This window comes from Peromyscus maniculatus, chromosome 17 (genome assembly GCF_049852395.1).
Source record: "Peromyscus maniculatus bairdii isolate BWxNUB_F1_BW_parent chromosome 17, HU_Pman_BW_mat_3.1, whole genome shotgun sequence".
Lineage (NCBI taxonomy): Eukaryota > Metazoa > Chordata > Mammalia > Rodentia > Cricetidae > Peromyscus > Peromyscus maniculatus.
The window spans coordinates 57,339,497-57,356,549 of record NC_134868.1 but is presented as its reverse complement, the minus strand read 5'-3'; the positions used below and the strand labels follow the sequence as shown (position 1 = coordinate 57,356,549).

Below are 17,053 nucleotides of genomic sequence, written 5' to 3'. Positions count from 1 at the left end.
GAAGAGCACTTTGACATCAGACGTGGGTATGGGGAGTCTAGAGTTTGACCTGCTGATTTTTGGTCTTGCTTTGGTCCAGTGTTTCCTCACTATGGTCCCTTCTTTGTGTTTTAGACTGGTAATGTATATCCTGTGCCATTGTATGTTGGAAGTATGTGATCTGCTTTTTGACTTTTATTTTACAGGGGCTTATACTTAAGAGATTGCCATGAGTCTCAGAAGACACTTTGGACTTTTAAACAGTGTTGAAACTGTGATAGACTATGGGGACTTTTGAAGTTGGACTGAATGCATTTTTGTACTATAATATAGCTACAAGCCTTTGGGGGTCAGGGAGTGGAGTGTGGTGGTGTGAATAGGAATGACCCCCATAGATTCAAATATTTGAATGCTTGGCCATTAGACAGTAGTAGCTCTACTTGAGAGAGATTGGGAGTGAGTGTGGTCTTGTTAGAGGAAGTGTGTTCCTGGGGGTGGGCTTTGGGGTTTCAGATGCTCAAGGCAGGCCCAGGGTCTCTCTCTTCCTGCCGCCTGTGGATCAGGATGCAGAGCTCTCAGTTCCTCCTCCAGCACCACGTCTGCCTGTGTGCCGCTATGCTACCCGCCGTGATGACAGTGGACTGAACCGCTGCAATTGTGAGCAAGCTTCAATTAAATCTTTTCCTTTATTAAAGCTGCCGTGGTCATGGTGTCTCTTCACAGCAATAGAACACTGACTGAGACCCACACTTTTTGCACTTCTTCAAGTAAGTGCAGCTAAACCCCTGAGTGGTGTGAGTGAGGACAGTTGACAGGACTCTGCAGAGGGGGAGGTGTGGGCAAATAATGACATTTCTAAAGAAAGTTGGCGCTGCTTCCTATTCCTTGGCCCCGGTGTGGCCCTGGATCCTTCGGGTAAGTGTCAGGTTTTGGGAGCTCATTGATGTCAGGTATCTGCATGTGTGTATTTCTTCAGCTCCCAGAGTTTGGAAAAAATTCACAAGATGGAGAATAGAACAGACCTTGCTGCTAACCCAAGATAGGTGGGACATGAAGAAGGGTGTGAGGAAGGATGGAGGTGTCCCCTGGAACCCGGGAAGGGGACTTTCAGGGTGGGGTGTCCACATACCCATGAGACAGGTGGAGAAAGGTTTGCTGAGCTCATTGCCAGGGAAATCATCCTGTGCCAATCTCTGCTCTCCACCAGCAGCACTTACCAATCCTGTCACCGGGCAGTGCCTAGCCCAGGCCCTGGCCCAGGCTGAGTAGAGAAAAACCCCACTCATGGTGGCTGCTTCTGTGGGATATGGCCGATGTCAAAGTAACACACAAATTCTCTAGAGTGTCAGGCAAAGTGGAGAGAAGCAAGGAAAGAGGTTTGTGATGGGGGCTGAGGCCAAGGCCAAATCTGCTAGGTGGCCATGATAGAAAGCCCACTTCTCAGGAAAGATCTGAGGGGCCTGTCAGTAGACCTTCAACAGCTGGTACAAGGAAGTCACAGTCAGGTTCTAGAAACAGCCATGCTTTCCCATGACTGACTTAGTTGGTCTGGGCACATGGAATTTTTTTTTTTTTTTTTTTTTTTGGTTTTTTAAGACAGGGTTTCTCTGTGTAGCTTTGCACCTTTCCTGGGACTCACTTGGTAGCCCAGGCTGACCTTGAACTCACAGAGATCCGCCTGGCTCTGCCTCCCAAGTGCTGGGATTAAAGGCACGCGCCACCACCGCCCGGCTAGCACATGGAATTTTTTAAAGCCCCACTGCGGTGCTTTGAATGAGAACAGCCCCATAGATGCATATATTTGAATGCTTAGCTTCCCATTGGAACTGTTTGGGAAGGATTAGGGGGTGTGGCCTTGTTGGAGGAGGTGTGTCACTGGGGATGGACTTTGAGAAGCCCACACCATTCCCAGTTAGCTCTCTTTCTCTCCCACTGCGTGTTTGTGGATCAGATGTAAGCTCTCAGCTACTTCCCCAGCACCATGTCTGCCTGCTTGATGCCATGCTCCACTCTGTGACGACCACGGACGCTAATCCTCTGGAACTGTGAGCCCCAAATGAAATGTTTTAAAGGTTGCCTTGGTCATAGCGTTTTGTCATGGCAATAGAGGAGTCATCAAGACACCCATGAAGTGGTTCTAAGGTAGATTGTGGTTCAGAAAGGGCTGGATCAGAGCTGGGTGTCATACAAGCTGATTGGACACTCATCCCTCAGTGCATGCAAGTGAGCCCAGACCACCAACACCTCCAGGGGATGTTTCTCCATCAGCTCCCATCCATTGGAAATCATCCAGGGAGGAGAGGGGCTGGCAGCTTGTCCCATGGGAAGCTGAAGGGATGAGGGACACTTGGTATTTTGTGGCTGTCAGTTATTTCTTAACTGTGGCCAATGCACTGAACTCACCAGTTGTTAGCTAGTCATGATCTGCATTTGGTTGGTCCAGACCAAATCCCTAACATGCAAAAGCATCACCCAGCTATTTCCGGTCTCTCTTCTGTGCTATCTTTTCCAGTCATGCAAACTGTTCGGTTTCAAACCTGGGCCTTATTTAACATATCAAAACGGACCTGGCTGCCAGGTTCTCCTGGCATCCCTCAGTTCCTGCCTGTTACAGGGTCCTCCTGGCTGGCATACTGCACCCCCTACTGGGCTACCCTTCCTCAGCTGCCCTTCCCTATATAATCCAACCGCTTTGGTTCCCGCTCTCTTTGTTCCTTGGGGCCTCCTGGCTGCGGCACCTGGTTCCCCTGTCTCCTATCTCCCTGTCCCTCCCCCCTCTCCTCACATGACACAGTTCAGTCTGGTCCTGTCCACTCTGGACTCTCCCAGATGTCCCTAACTCTGACTATGCCCTCCCACATATCTATAATAAACTCTCTCCTCCATCGTACCCAGGAGCAGTCATGTCCTTTCCTTTTCTTTCTTTCTTTTTTTTTTCATTTACCAATCTACCCATGACACACTGACACATGTGCTCCATCTGTGTGCATCTGTGAGTGTGTGTGTGTGTGTGTGTGTGTGTGTGTGTCTTTGGAACGGCTCTATTTGTCTCCTTTTGGCAGGATGGATATGTAGCTATTTGATTTGACAGCACTGAAAATATTCAGCACTAGGAACGTGTCACACTCTGGCACTGTCTTTATTATGCAGATAATGTCAATATTATGCAGATGATGTCATATGTATCCGTGAGTATATCTGTTGAATTCAGCTGATCAAATCCCTGAGGCGAACAGAAAGGAAACACACTGTGGATGTCCCCAAACTGACAAGCTGTAACCGTAGATGATGGGGCTTCCCACGGCTCCCACCACAGACTTCATTAAAGCAACAGGGGCTATACCTGTGACCACACGGCCCTGGAAACTTGGGGACTGCCTTCTGCTACCCTCATCCCTTTGCCTTGAAGCAGCTGTCCCCGACTGGGTAGCACCAGGAGCAGAAGGCTGCTGACAGATCTGTCAGCAGGGGCTCTCTGGACAGTAGAGTCTGCAAAGCAGGCATCCCATCCCTGTGGCTGGGCCGAGGGATCCTGGCTTTGGCTGGGGAAGACTGGAGGAGAAGAAGAAAGGCCTAAGTGCTCAGGATGGTATCCAGCCTGGGCATAGCCAGGTCCCCATCGAAGGAACTGGGGGTAAGGTTGGGTTTCTTTCCTGCGAGCCAAATATGGGTGGTATTAGCACGTCAGTCTCCCCATGGGATTGTTCCGTTGTGGCACATCGCTGATTTTTCATTAGTTGACATCCTTTCTGGGTCTGTCAGATACATACCATCCTGGACATGAGCTCCACTGAAACAAGGCCCAAAGAATGTTGTGCCATCATACTGCACCCCGTTCTGTCATATGAGAGTCTGTCTGGTTTGCTCAAACCCGTGCACCATGCTCCACCAGGGGTCAGGTGTCACAGCTCCTGGAAGGAAGGCAGGAAGGAAGACATCCTTGAAGACATGATGTTGAAAATAAATGTGAAAACATTCAAGACAGAGTTTTATCTGGTGTTTTAAAAACCAACTCGAAAGCCATAGCTACACAGCAATGCTTTCCTAAGGTTACCTAGTCGTTGCCAAGACCAGTGGGCTAGGGTCCTAAGCAGGATCATGGCGCAGGGTGTAAACAGCACTGGCACCCGCTGCTCCTCCATTGTCCAAGTCTGTCCTCCTCGGCAGGTCGATATTTGATAGGCTCTGGGCACCCAGGCCCAGGGAGTAGCTGGGTCTTGTTTCCCGATGGCCGGTACCTGTGTTCTCTCCTTTCAGCTGTGGGGCAGGGCTGCTGCACACGGTGCTTCGTAGACCTTTTGGCTAAACCAGGAGACGGTGGTTGCCGGGAAAGACCCCATTCAGTGGGATGGGATGAGAGTGGGGTGTTGTGTGTCCTGTGGAAATGTGAGTCACTAGAGACTCCCATGTGACCTTTAGCCAGAGTGAATGCTATCATGTATCACAGCTGCAAAATCCTTCTCAGCAGGGCTCTGAATATTATTAATTTTAAAAATTCATGTCTCTGAGAACATCTCCTTTCTGAGCTCACTTCCCACCTGTCCATGCAGGAGGGTGGCCGCTTCTGTCTCCCTATGTTCGGTCTACATTATTCATCTCCAGCTTCATTTCATGGGCTATTTAGTTTCAGGAGGGTGTGTGTGTGTGTCAGCACTACCCAGTTCCCCAGCCCTGAGCCGGCAGATGACACAGGGCCCTGGCCATTCCATCCAAACAGATGCTGGGAAAGCCAAACTGTAGACGAGGCTGGGGAAGGTGACTACAAGGATTTGTTTTCTGTTTTCGAGACAGGGTTTCTCTGTGTACCTTTGGAGCCTGTCCAGGAACTCACTCAGTAGACCAGGCTGGCCTTGAACTCACAGAGATCTGCCTGCCTCTGCCTCCTGGGTGCTGGGATTAAAAGTGTGCGCCACCACCGCCCGGCTTGACCACAAGTTTTGTGGCTGATGCTGAGGGCAGGTGAAGCCTGTATCCTTGTTTAGGGCCCCGTTGTCACCTGTCTCCTAAATCAGTGGGGGCCTTAGCAATCTGACCAGTGTGAGCCACGTAGGTGAAGGCTCACTCAGCGTGCTGGCCTCTAAATGTACTTACCCAGCAGGTGGTAGAGGCTAACCCAGAGTCTGGGGGAAGTTTAATGGGTTCCTCCAGCACATTATTGAGTATCTCTTGATCCAGAGTCCATCTGAGAAGAGAAGAAATGAGGTGAATGTACCTCTCAGTAGATCTGCTCTGATTATAGGACTCATAGTTGTCATCCTCTTTTAATCATGAAAGATAAACCTTGAGGCTCAGCACTCTGGCCTTCCTGGACACCTAGGCCAGCTCCCTCCTCCTGGTGTGACCAGAAGACCTCCCTACACACCTGCCAGTGAGCAGGCTGCATGGCCAGCCGGACTCGACACAGGGCACTTCATTACTGTGAGGCTTATAGATCAGAGAGGAGTTTCAGCAGGGGGACAGGGGACATTTTCAAAGTCTTCGCCTTTTTGGTTTCTCCACAGCCTAAAGCCAGAGCAGAGATGAACAGTGAAAAGAAGGAAGGCAAGGATTCCTGGGCAGTGACAGCCTTTTAAAAACCAGGAAGGAGACTCCTGGAGTTGAGGAGAGGTGCTGAGGACAGGGACAGAGAGGCTCAGCCACAACAGCAGGAGTGGAGGAGGTCACATAAAGCCCCCCGATCTCAGGTGGAGATCAGGGGAAATGTGTGGATCATGCCAGATGTGCCTCTGCCCAGCGGTCACCTGCCGCTGAGACACATCTCTATGCAGACCTGGAACTAAGAGCCAGTCTTATGTGCGAGCAGTGTGAGCGTGTGCCTTCTGATATGCATGTGAGCCTGTGTGTGAGCAGTGTGAGTGTGTGCATTCTGATATGTGTGTGAGCAGTGTGAGCGTGTGCATTCTGATACACATGTGAGTCTGTGTGAGAGCAACACAAGCATGTGCATTCTGATATGCATGTGAGCCTGTGTGTGAGCAATCTGAGTGTGTGCATTCCGAATACATGTGAGCCTGTGTGTGAGTAGTCTGAGTGTGTGCATTCTGATATGCATGTGAGCCTGTGTGAGCAGCCTGTGTGTGTGTGTGCATTCTGATCCGCACGTGAGCCTGTGTGTGAGCAGTGTACACCTGTGTGGGAGACCCACAACAGTCAGACTGAAGCTTGTGTGCCAATGCCAAGCCCAAGCCCCCACCATCTTCACATGCCAGACAGGACCCAGGTCAGGGGGGGATGCTCTTCTAGGAAAACCCTGCAGTGAAGAAGAAAGGCAAGAAGAGACCCCTGGGAAGTGTTGCCACAGCCCAGAGCCTGAGAGCATGGTGCCGTGACACAGCTCTCTCTGCCTGTGGGCTCTGCCTGCTCGGCTCCACTCATCAGGCCCGAGGCAAGCCTGATCTTGTGAGTCTCTGCTTCTACCCTGGTCCTTCTGCCAGAAAAGCAGGCACCATGGGTCTGGCTGCGTACGGAGTCCAACTTGCTTCCAGGAACCATTCATGTACTCTCCCTTGCTCTGGGCACCAGCCCGGCCCCACGTGACCAGCCAAAAGGTGAGTTACCCACTGAGCTCTTGATCACCCCAAGATTGGGTGGCAAGTGTGGGACTCCCTGAATGAGCTGCTTTGGTCCCCTCTGCTCTGCTATAATTGTAACTGTTCTTTTTTTTTTTTTTGAGACAGGGTTTCTCTCTGTAGTTTTTGTGCCTGTCCTGGATCTCACTCTGTAGCCCAGGCTGGCCTCGAACTCACAGAGATCCGCCTGCCTCTGCCTCCCGAGTGCTGGGACTAAAGGCGTGCACCACCACTGCTAAGTCCTTCAAGGGAAGTTCTGTGTGGCTTTTCGTTGCCACTCTCCCACTCTGTTGCACAGAGATGAAATCAATAAATACTCGGCTGGGTGGCTGAGTCAAAGCTGGACTAAAGATCGAGATTCAGGGGAGTGCATGTTTTCCCTCTCAGAAGACACAGTTGCGTTTTGAAATCAGACCTACCTGATGTGTGTATTGTTTCTCCCACCGACCAACCATTTGCCTTGGGAAAGTTTATTCAATGCCTCGGTTTCCCCATCTGCGACAAGCCCATGGCATCTGTGAGGATTAAATGGCAGTATGTGGAAAGTATCGTCACTCTGTGAGGCACACAATAGGTACTCGATCAGGGCCAGCCCTGTCTGCTTCTGACTCTACAGTTCCTAGAGCCTTCTGAAGGCAGGGTGGCTTTAATGAACGCTCCTGGGTGTGGGAGCTGCTGGGAGGCTTGTTCTTGAGGCAACATTTGAGCCCAAGAGCACTGAAAGGAAGTCCAGGCAGGAAACCTGAGGCTGTGGTAAATACTTGGCTGCAAACAGGAAGGAATCTGGGGCTGGTGAGGAAGTGGGTGCCTGTCATAACTGCCTAGTTACCTTCCAAATGTCAAAGCAATTTGCAGGTCTCTCTGATGGTCTTCAGGCCAGCAGAAGGCAGATTTCGTCATCTCTCACGATTGCTTGCTGGGGAATCGAAATTAGATTATATTTTAAAAATACCCAGATTCCAGACTATTGCTCCCCGTGGAGTTAAGCCTGCTACAGCCAGGCCTGGGCCTTGAGCAGTAAGGCGGCATGAGGGAGCCGGAGGAGGATCCTGCTGCAGAGCGCGATGGTTTTCTGTACAGTTAACTTTTCATATAGGTAGAAGGACGGGTCCTAAAATAGCAAGCCGCGTGATAAACATGTTGCATGAATTCTAGAAGGTCTTATAATAAAAAACTCAGAGCCAGATATTGGGGTAATTGCTGAAAAATCAAAGAGACAAAGGAATAAGTCACCACAGAAACTTCTCACCACTACTGAATCCTTAGGCCGAATGGAAGGCGAGATCCTATCTCCATGAATCCTCTGACTGAAAGCCTCCGAGTCCTCAGCCGAAAAGGCCTCTAGTTCCTGTCTCCTCACACCTTATATGTCTTTCTCTGCCCAGCCATTTCACTTCCTTCCTAGTGCTGGGATTAAAATGGTGTGTGTGCTTCCCAAATACTGGTAGCAAAGGCATGAGATCTCAAGTGCTGGGATTAAAGGCGTGTGACTCCCAAGTACTGGGATTCAAGGTGTGTGCCACCACTGCCTGGCTCTGTTTCTCTCCTAGACTGAGTCAATCTCATGTAGTCCAGGGTGGCTTTGAACTCACAGAGATCCTCTGCCTCCCAAGTGCTAGGATTAAAGGTGTGTGCCACCACTGCCTGGCCTATATGTTTAATCTAGTGGCTGGCTCTGTCCTCTGATCCTCAGGCAAGCTTTATTTGATACCCAATACATCACCACATAAGCACATGAAAACAGTATAGCCATTTACCAGCAAATCCTGTGCACTGTACACCATGACCAACGGTAGAGGTCTCTCCCCCCCTACTCTAATTTCCCTGAGGACACCTTCCCAGACACACCCATAAATAAGTCCTTGGAGTTATGATGGTATCCCTCAGTTCAGTCCAACTAACATCTGGAACAACTGTCATCAACATCCACCACATTGTGAAAAGGTTCTTAAAATGTCCCTTCATTGTCCAGCTACGCAGTTGTGTGAGGTTAGGTTATCTCTACATATTCCAACCAACCAAGTCCACCCACCAAGACAAGTGAGAGTACTCATCCCCATGATGGGAGCTATTCCTGGAAGTTCTGCATTGAACAGCCTGACCTTACTGAATGCCCAAGTGGCCTCTGAATGAACGGATGGACTCATTGCCACAGAATGACACAGTCCAATTGGAGGCAGTCACTGCATGTGTGGGTTTCAGCTCTGAGCCCTGAGTGGAAGAAACCACAGCAAAAAGCACATTGCGATGACTTCTAAAACGCTGCACTGTGCTGAGTTACCAGGGAGGGAGGGGCTGTGTGGGGGTTCAAAAGAAAGCCAGGAAAACATGGAGGGACAGCGTTACTGGTGTTTAGAGGGTGCAAACCTGGGCTCTGGCATCCCAGCCAGCACGGTTTGGCTCCCGTCTCCAGCATAGCAATTACAGAAATAAGGGATGTGAAAAGCAGAAAAGGGTTTATTCAATGTGGCCACAGCAGGAAGAGAAACAAATCAGTATGTCCAATGACCTCAAGTCTGTCTTCTGGGTACTGATATGAGGTTTAGGTTTATCGAGAGGGTATGAGGTGAATCACTCAGTAGCCCTGGTCCGATACTCATTATTGGCCCATCGTGGTCTCAGCTCTGCTCTGTCCTGAGAGATGGTCTGTTAAGTTGTCAGAACGGCATGAGGTCTCTTCCTGGGAGGAAAGTTCCTTCTCTGGCTGGCTTCAGGGCTCCAGCCTTTCCCTTCCATCCACACCAGATTCTCAGGGAAATTTTAACCTGTGGGGTCTATTGACTTAATACTCGGATAGCACAAGAACTTATTTTTGAGCTATCCTCCTTCTTACCAAGACAGCTACAGTGGATGGGTGTCAGAACATGGTCCAAGAACAGAGTCTTGTGAGGAGATTTCTGAGTGCTTGTGAGAAAACTCCAAGAAAATAAGATACGAGTCTTGTGATCTCTGTGTCTTCAGAACCCAGAATTGTTCTTGGAGTGTGTTTTCACACCCCTCCCAGGTGTAGTGGACAGGAGTGAGTTTATTTCAGCTGCTGCTCTTCATACGCGTCTATGGAAAAGCATGTTTTGGCCACGTGTGGCTTGTCCTTGGGATTGTACACTTTACTGAGGTGACTCTTAACCCTCAGAGCACAGATTGTCTGATGCTCCGAATAAAGCTGGCTATCGCATGAGACTCTGGTCAGCCTTGTTGTTTAGGTCTCCCCCTCCACAGGCTCACACTGCCTCTAGAGTAGGGAACATGTGTTCCCCGTCGTGACTGTACTGGTGATTTTGTGGATGTATATGTCAAAGTCTGTGACATGGGGCCAGAGACATGGCTCAGCAGGTGAAGGAGCTTGTCACCAAACCTGGTGACCTGAGTTCGAAGCCCCAGGTGGTGGGAAGAGAGAATCAACCCCCACAAGCCATCCTATGACCACCACACTCATGACACGGCACATGTACAGGCATGCACGTGCATGTATAGATGCATGTATGCGCGTATATAAATAAATGTATTTTAAAAATATCTATTAATTTTCCATTTCAAAAAAAGTACAGTTTGTTGTATGTCAATCACCTCTCCCCAAAGGAAGCTTTTAGAAGTGCTCAGACACACACCTCATTGCAGTCTTCAAGAGAAGGACTCCTAAGACCACTAAGGAACTCAGCCACGGCCTGCAACAGACATCCTCAAACTTAGTTATACCGAGCTGTGTTGCTAATGTGTATACACAACCCTTTAGACTCAGAACAGTCAGATTGTGGCCAATTTTGTAAAATACTTGGCATGTCTCCCACTTCCTGTAGTTTGGACCAGGGCAACCGGGCATCTGGTGTCCACAGACCCCCCTGGGCAAGCTCCTGTTAGCACCAGCCCCAGGCCCCTGCCAGAGCCTGCCTGGTTCCTGCAGCTGCATGTGGCACCTGCCTGTTCCCTGTCCTCTGTTGGCTGAGCTGGAAACATGCCCGGTATCTCTTTAGAGGCCATCTGTCTCCACATCTGCATCCCTACCAGGGTCTGGGATCCTTTAGGGCCAAGCAGGGGCATCTCTCTGCTTGTAGTGACTAGCTCCTAGCCAGGTCTGAGCAACCAGCACTCAGAACAAAGGCACCCACCTTGCCTGTCTGCTGCTGCTGCTGCCTCGATTTCCTCCACAGGGAGGGAGCTCCCCATCCCCCCACATCCTAGGCGGCTTAGACACCAGAGGTCCTTGGAGAGTTAGCCAGTTCATGCCCATGGGTAGCAGATGAAGGAAGACTGGGCTGCTGGGAAGGGTATGCCTGGCCTGACCCATGCACACAGTTGGAAACCCCTTTCAACCTCCTCACATTCACCAGGAACATTTCTCTTCCTGCAAAGGCTTTGGCTGGCTCTGTGGAAACTGGCACACAGAATAGCTGCTACGGGTCTGGTGTTGGGAGGGGACAGCACCCAGGGCCCAGCTCCCCAGGACAAAATAAGCCGCCTCCCTCCTCATCCTGTCAACAATTGGTGATCTGGGAAGAGGCTCTGTAGGAGTTCCCGAACTGTTCTTGTTTTTAATTGTTTTTAGGGACTGGAAATTGCTCTGCTCTGTGCTTTGCCTCAAAAAACAAATTAAAAACACCTCACAGAAACCTTCCAAATAGCATGAGTGTGTTGATGCATAGGTACCACAGACTTCTCTGTACCCTGACACAAATACTAGGCAAGGTTTCTCCCTGCAGCTCAGGCAAGCCTCAAACTCATGGACCTATTCTTTCCTCAGCCTTCAGAGTACTGGGATTGCAGGTTTGAGACATCGTTCTCAGCTTAATTCATGACATTCGTATCAATAGGCACACTCAATGGCATTTAGTACTGGCCCCAGCACCTAAGGTGCTAGAAGACTGATGGAAGAGTCCCTGTTACTGGTTATGTACTGGCCTCCGTGTTTCTGGTAGTCACAAACCAGCCTCAGTGCACAGGCCTTTACCAGCCGCAGCATCCCTGGTGGTTATGTACTGGCTTCGATGTCCCTGTAAGTCACGTGCTGGTTACAGCATCCTTTAAAGTCTCACACCGGCGCGGTGTGTCTCTGACCTAGCCATGTCTCCTCCTCTGTGTATCTCTATCTTGGTCAGGCCACTGTCAAGGTGCACTGGATCCTGAACCTCCTAACATAGGTCTCGGCTCCTACAGCGGCCTCTCAGTGGCCTAAACAAACCCCAGAGCCCCCCACATTCCTTAGAAAAGGGTCCCAGACCTTTTAGTTTCTCACATGCTAGTTCTGCACTCTCTGGCATGGGGACCTTCTCCAAGCTGCCAATGTCCGAGCCCTTGGAGACGCACCTTATCACCGTACACCAGCATCTTCATCTGCTTTGTTCACGGCTATGCCTCCCGGCACGGGGAGAATGTTTAGAGCAAGATGGAGGCTCAGGAGAGTACTGAGAGGTCAGACACTGCTCGGCAGTCACTGTGGTTGTAGGAGATTTCACTCTCCCCGGGTCTCTCTCTGATATCTATTCAGATTGAGCTGTACGACGCCTGTGCTTTGGGTGCCCTGGGATTTCCCTGGCTGGCTTGGCTTCTTTCTTCCCTGGTGATGGATATTCTGTTTGGGACCATCTGTGCGGCTGTCAGAGCCCACGAAAAGCATTTGTGGGCACCCGTTTTTCTGTGTCTCAGTGGGTATCAATGAGGACAGCGGGAGTTCCCAGCAGAGGCTGCACTTCCCGGGGGTGCTCTGCCTCAACCCAAGAGTAATTTAAAAAGACTGGATGATTCTGGCATCACCAGAAGTGTAGAACCGCAGCTCCTCCGAAGGACTTGCTAAGGGTCTGTTCCTGGGCTACTCTTAAAGCCGTGCTGGTTTGTGGGATTATCATCAGCACGCCTGAATATCGCTCGCTGAGTGGTTGTACAGGCATCCCGCCCCCTCACTGTGGATGCACTAAGTCCTCTCCACTGTTAGCAGGCCAGCAAGCAGAGTTCCTCCGTGGTCTCTGCTTCAGTTCCTGCCTCGGCCTCTTCCAATGATGGACTGTGGTCGGACACAGCAGCCCAAGAAGCTCTTTCCTCGCCGAGCCGCTTTTGGTCATAGCCTCTTTAGTGAAGCGATAGAAACCTACCTGGGCTATGTCCACCTTCTACTAGAAACCTACCTGGGCTATGTCCACTGTCTACTAGAAACCTACCTGGGCTATGCCCTGTCCACTCTCTCGTTTCTTTTCTTTTCTTTTTTTTTTAAAGATATATTTATTTATTATGCATACAGTATTCTGCCTGCACATATCCCTGCAGGCCAGAAGAGGGCACCAGATCTCATTACAGATGGTTGTGAGCCACCATGTGGTTGCTGGGAATTGAACTCAGGACCTCTGGAAGAGCAGTCGGTGCTCTTAACCTCTGAGCCATCTCTCCAGCCCCCACTCTCTCGTTTCTTACAGCCCCGCCCCTCCTTCCCACAGCAGCCTTCCCTCAGCCTGCCCCAAATGACCTAATGGTCCTCAACTGTGTCTCACTAAGGACACAGCATTCAAGTGCCTTCCTCGGGGAGGAGAGGTCGATTTCCATCACCCTCTCAAGCACCCCCTTCCTTCTTCCCTTGTCTCTATTTTTTTGCAGGTAGGGAGTCAAGCCTGTGGCCTTCTGCATGCCATTCGTGCCACGTAAGCCCTCTCTACCATGGAGCATGTGAACTCTCTATCATGGAGTGCTATACTCCTGATTCTCAAAATAGTTTTAACAATACCTTCATATTCTCTAAAAGACTTACTTTCTCCTACTGCTGCTGTGCATGGCACCCAGTCTTGTTTATTTTATTTTAATTTTTATTATCTTTTTCAACTTGACACAAGCTACAGAGCTACAGTAACCTGGAAAAAAACCTCCGTTGAGAACACACCTCCATCCTATCCCTCATGGGCACATCTGCAGAGCATTTTTTTTTTTACTTTATTAAAATACTGAGTTTATTTTACATGTATATTTGTCTCCCTACCATTTCCACATCTGACCACCACTATGACTATGTCCTATCATAACATTCCATACATACTTAAAACCAAGTAAAAGGTGGGGTTCCATCCTTGAAAACTAAGCAGGCATTTTAGACAACACATTCTTGGCAATGGAACCTGGACAACATTTATCAAACACAGTAGGGAAAGTTCTCACTTTACATTATCAAAAGGACAGCCAGATATATCAACTGTTAAAGAAATTAAGTAAGACGGAATTATTTCAAACTATTTAAACCATTTTCTTAAAGAGACTTCCTCCACTGCCAGAGATCTTGAACAGCCTCCTGGTCAGTCATCCGGAAGCAATTCTTCACATAATTAATGAACTTGGCTTCCACTTTGGGAAGAGAACCACCTTTTTCTATACTTGCTTGCATTTTTGCCTTAATGTCTTCTACAGAACTAGGTCCTTTTGGTGTTTTAGGAGTCTTTTCCTGTTTTTTGAAAGACTCTTGACCCTTTGATCTTGGTGTTGATGGTTTTAAGTCTTTTCCATTTTGGTTTGATTTTTGTGCATTTTTGGCTGGGGTATCTTGTACATATTTCTTCACTGGAACTTTTTCTTCAGCTTCCTCATCATCAAAATCATCATCATCTTCATCATCATCTTCGTCATCATCCTCATCATCCTCATCAAGTTTTACTTTTTTCTGCGGAACCTTGTTACCACCTCCAGGAGCAGATCGTTTTCCAGACACACTTAAAAGTTTTACATCCTCCTCATCTTCATCTTCTGACTCTGCATCTTCCTCTACAGCTACTAGGTGCTGTCCACTGATGTGCACAGGCCCTGAACCACACTTCAACCTTAAGACCACAGGTGGTGTAATTTCAAAGCCCCCAAGAGAAACTGTTGGTTGTACAGACATTTTCAAAGTTGCCAGTGTCACTTTAACTGGACTGCCTTCATAGTTCATTGCTTCTGCCTCTACGATGTGCAATTCGTCTTTTGCCCCTGCCCCTAAACTAACCATTCTTAGTGATAACTGGTGCTCATTCTCATCATTATCCACCTTAAAGTGATAATCCTTGTCAGCTTTTAGTTCACAGCCGAAAAGGTAGTTCTGAGGCCTGAGAGGGCTCAGGTCCATGTCCATCGAGTCTTCCATGAGGTGGAGGTGCACACTTCGATGTGAAAGAAGTCGGACGGAGGAAACTGCCCACTGCTCCGCAGAACAGACACGCAGGACGGAATCACGCCAGGAGCATTTTCTTAATGATTGATGTGGGAGGGCTCAGCTCACCGGGGTCTGAAGAAGCCAGGAGCTGAGTCCTTTCCAGCACCTGTGTAGAATCCCTGGTCTGCACCTGCTGCGTTTCTCTCCATCTGGGCCATCCAGTTCTTGGTCAGTGGCCACCTCTGATGGAGGGCTGGGCTCAGGCCAGCAGCCCACAGTATTTCTCTAGGAACATTCCTCCTCAGTGGGTCTGTCTTCCATCTCTGGCAGAGGAAGCTCAGGGTCCTTTCCTAGACTCTGATTTCCAAGGGCTGGAGACTGGAAGGGAACGAGAAGAGAGGGAGGAGGAAGGGGAGGGGGAGAGGGAAGGGAAGGGAGGAGGAGAGAAAACGGAGGAGGAGCCACAGGCACCAGGACCAAAGAGGGAGGAAGGGAGGTGTAGGAGATGGAGGGGGCAGAGGGGTGGCGGTGGAGGGAGAGGGGAGATGACCAGAGGAGGGAGGAAGACAGAAGGAGAGGTAGGAAAGAGTGTCCGTGGAGTAGAGGGCAGCGGATCCAGGGCTGCGCTTCTTGGGGCTGCTCCTGGGCCTCCTGAAACCTAACCAGACAGAAGGAGCAGTGGCGGCCTCAGAGCGCTGCCCTCCCCGCGGAGGGCATTTCGGGAATGCAGCCGCTCCAGCCGCCTGTGCCTGGCCCTCTGGCTCTGCTGGATACCACAGGTTAGCTGCCGGCATCCTATCTCACCACCGACAACGGGCAATTGGGGGGCCCAGGAGCTGGGTTAGACGTTTCTAGCTCCTCTAATAGGGGAACTACTGGCGTAGCTCAGGGCTCTGGGTGCCGGACTCCCTTGGGGTTGGGGCTGGGGATTCAGGGCTGGGTTCTTGAAGTTCATGTGGCGGGCCACCGAGCCACAGGAACACAGGTACGTCATCTTTCTGCCGCACATCAGTCTATGCTGCACACCATTCTGTTTCTGTCCGCTACTCTGTCTTTTTATTAACGGACCCGGGTACTTCTAAGTGGTGCCGTTCCGGACCGCCACCTTTCCAGTCCCACTGTATTTATTTCACTTTGTAAACTTTCCTGGGAAATGTTTGTTTGAAAGAACCAGAGAGCGCGTCCTGCCTGAGAGGGAGAATGGTGCTCAGGGCATTTTGGTATTGTTGGTGGCAGCGAGCGAGCGAGCGAGGGCTTCCATCCACCTCACTCCCCGGCCGCTCCATCTCTAATTGTTTGATTTCCCACATCAAGCCAGAAGCCAGGTCCTTCTGGGAAACCAGGAAACCTGTTGCAGGCTCTGGCTCAGGCCACTTGGGCTTAGGTGCTCCTCTGGGACATAGTCAGGCCTTGGAGGGGTGCCAGGCATTGTTCCAGGAGGGCAGGGGGTGGGAGAGACTTAAAGGACTTTCTAACCCTGTGTGACCCTCTGCCGCGGGATTAAAGGATTGGCGGGGGATGGGGGACTCTGAAGGATGCTTTCAGAGCCGACCCATCATTAAGAACCCAGGTGATAGCCTCCGCCCTTCACTGAGACACTTTAGGGGAGTCTTCAGAAACTAGATTGGTAGTGCTGTTAAATAATAATGAAGGAATCTGGCTTTGAAGAGACTTCTGTGCACGCTCCTCTCTTAAGGCCAGATGCTCTGTGGTCATTCATTCTCCAGTCGGCTACTAGCTAGCTAGTGTTGACGACAGCTGTTGTTGCCAGCTGCCCCCGTTGTCATGTTAGGGTGACTTGGTGATTAACAGCAGCAGCTTCTGGCTTTACCCTTTTCTTCTGATAAGGAGCTCCAGACTTTAAAGTGGTCTGTGGGAGTCTTTTACTGAGACAGTCTTAACAGCAACTAATGGCCTGGTGGCTCCAGGCTGTGACTGTTATATCTTGATGCTGCTTTGCTTACAGCTTGGAGCAGTGTTAGATATAAAATCAGAACCTGGTGACTGAGCAGTGCCCAGCTCTGTGCTACTTGGGGGTCACTTTGCCTCTGCTACAGGATATGGCCTCGTGGGATCTCCTAGGCTGGTCTCAAACCCCCAGGCTCAAATGATCCTTTTACTTCAGCATCCCCAGTACCTGAGACCCTAGATACAGGCCATTACATGAGACCCCAGAGGATTAACCTCATTCTGGGGGTTCAGGTCCTATAGGCATCAAGGTCATGATGAAGAGCCCTGCTGAGTCTTATCCTCCGGGCTGGGGTATCTCCTCCTGTCTCAGTTAAGTGGGGAACAGAGTACAGCCTGCTGTCTGTCAGTGCCTGAACCTTCTGGGCAGACCAAGTGAAACTATGAGTGCCTGGGTCAGCAGTTCAGTCAAGACAGGCAGAAGCCTGGAAAAGAGGACAGC

General features: G+C 50.1%; 1 protein-coding gene and 1 pseudogene across 1 annotated transcript in view; one reads left to right on the top strand and one right to left on the bottom strand.

Moving 5' to 3' along the window:
- Positions 1-13,752: 13,752 nt before the first annotated feature.
- LOC143269079 (nucleophosmin pseudogene) lies at positions 13,753-14,741 on the bottom strand (annotated as a pseudogene).
- Positions 14,742-15,087: 346 nt separating this feature from the next.
- Tmem255b (transmembrane protein 255B) overlaps positions 15,088-17,053 on the top strand; it is a 32,571-nt gene continuing 30,605 nt past the window's right edge. The window contains exon 1 of the mRNA XM_006981284.4: positions 15,088-15,422. Coding sequence (XP_006981346.2) covers positions 15,368-15,422 — 55 coding nt within the window. The 5' untranslated portion in view covers positions 15,088-15,367. The remainder of the gene's footprint in view (positions 15,423-17,053) is intronic.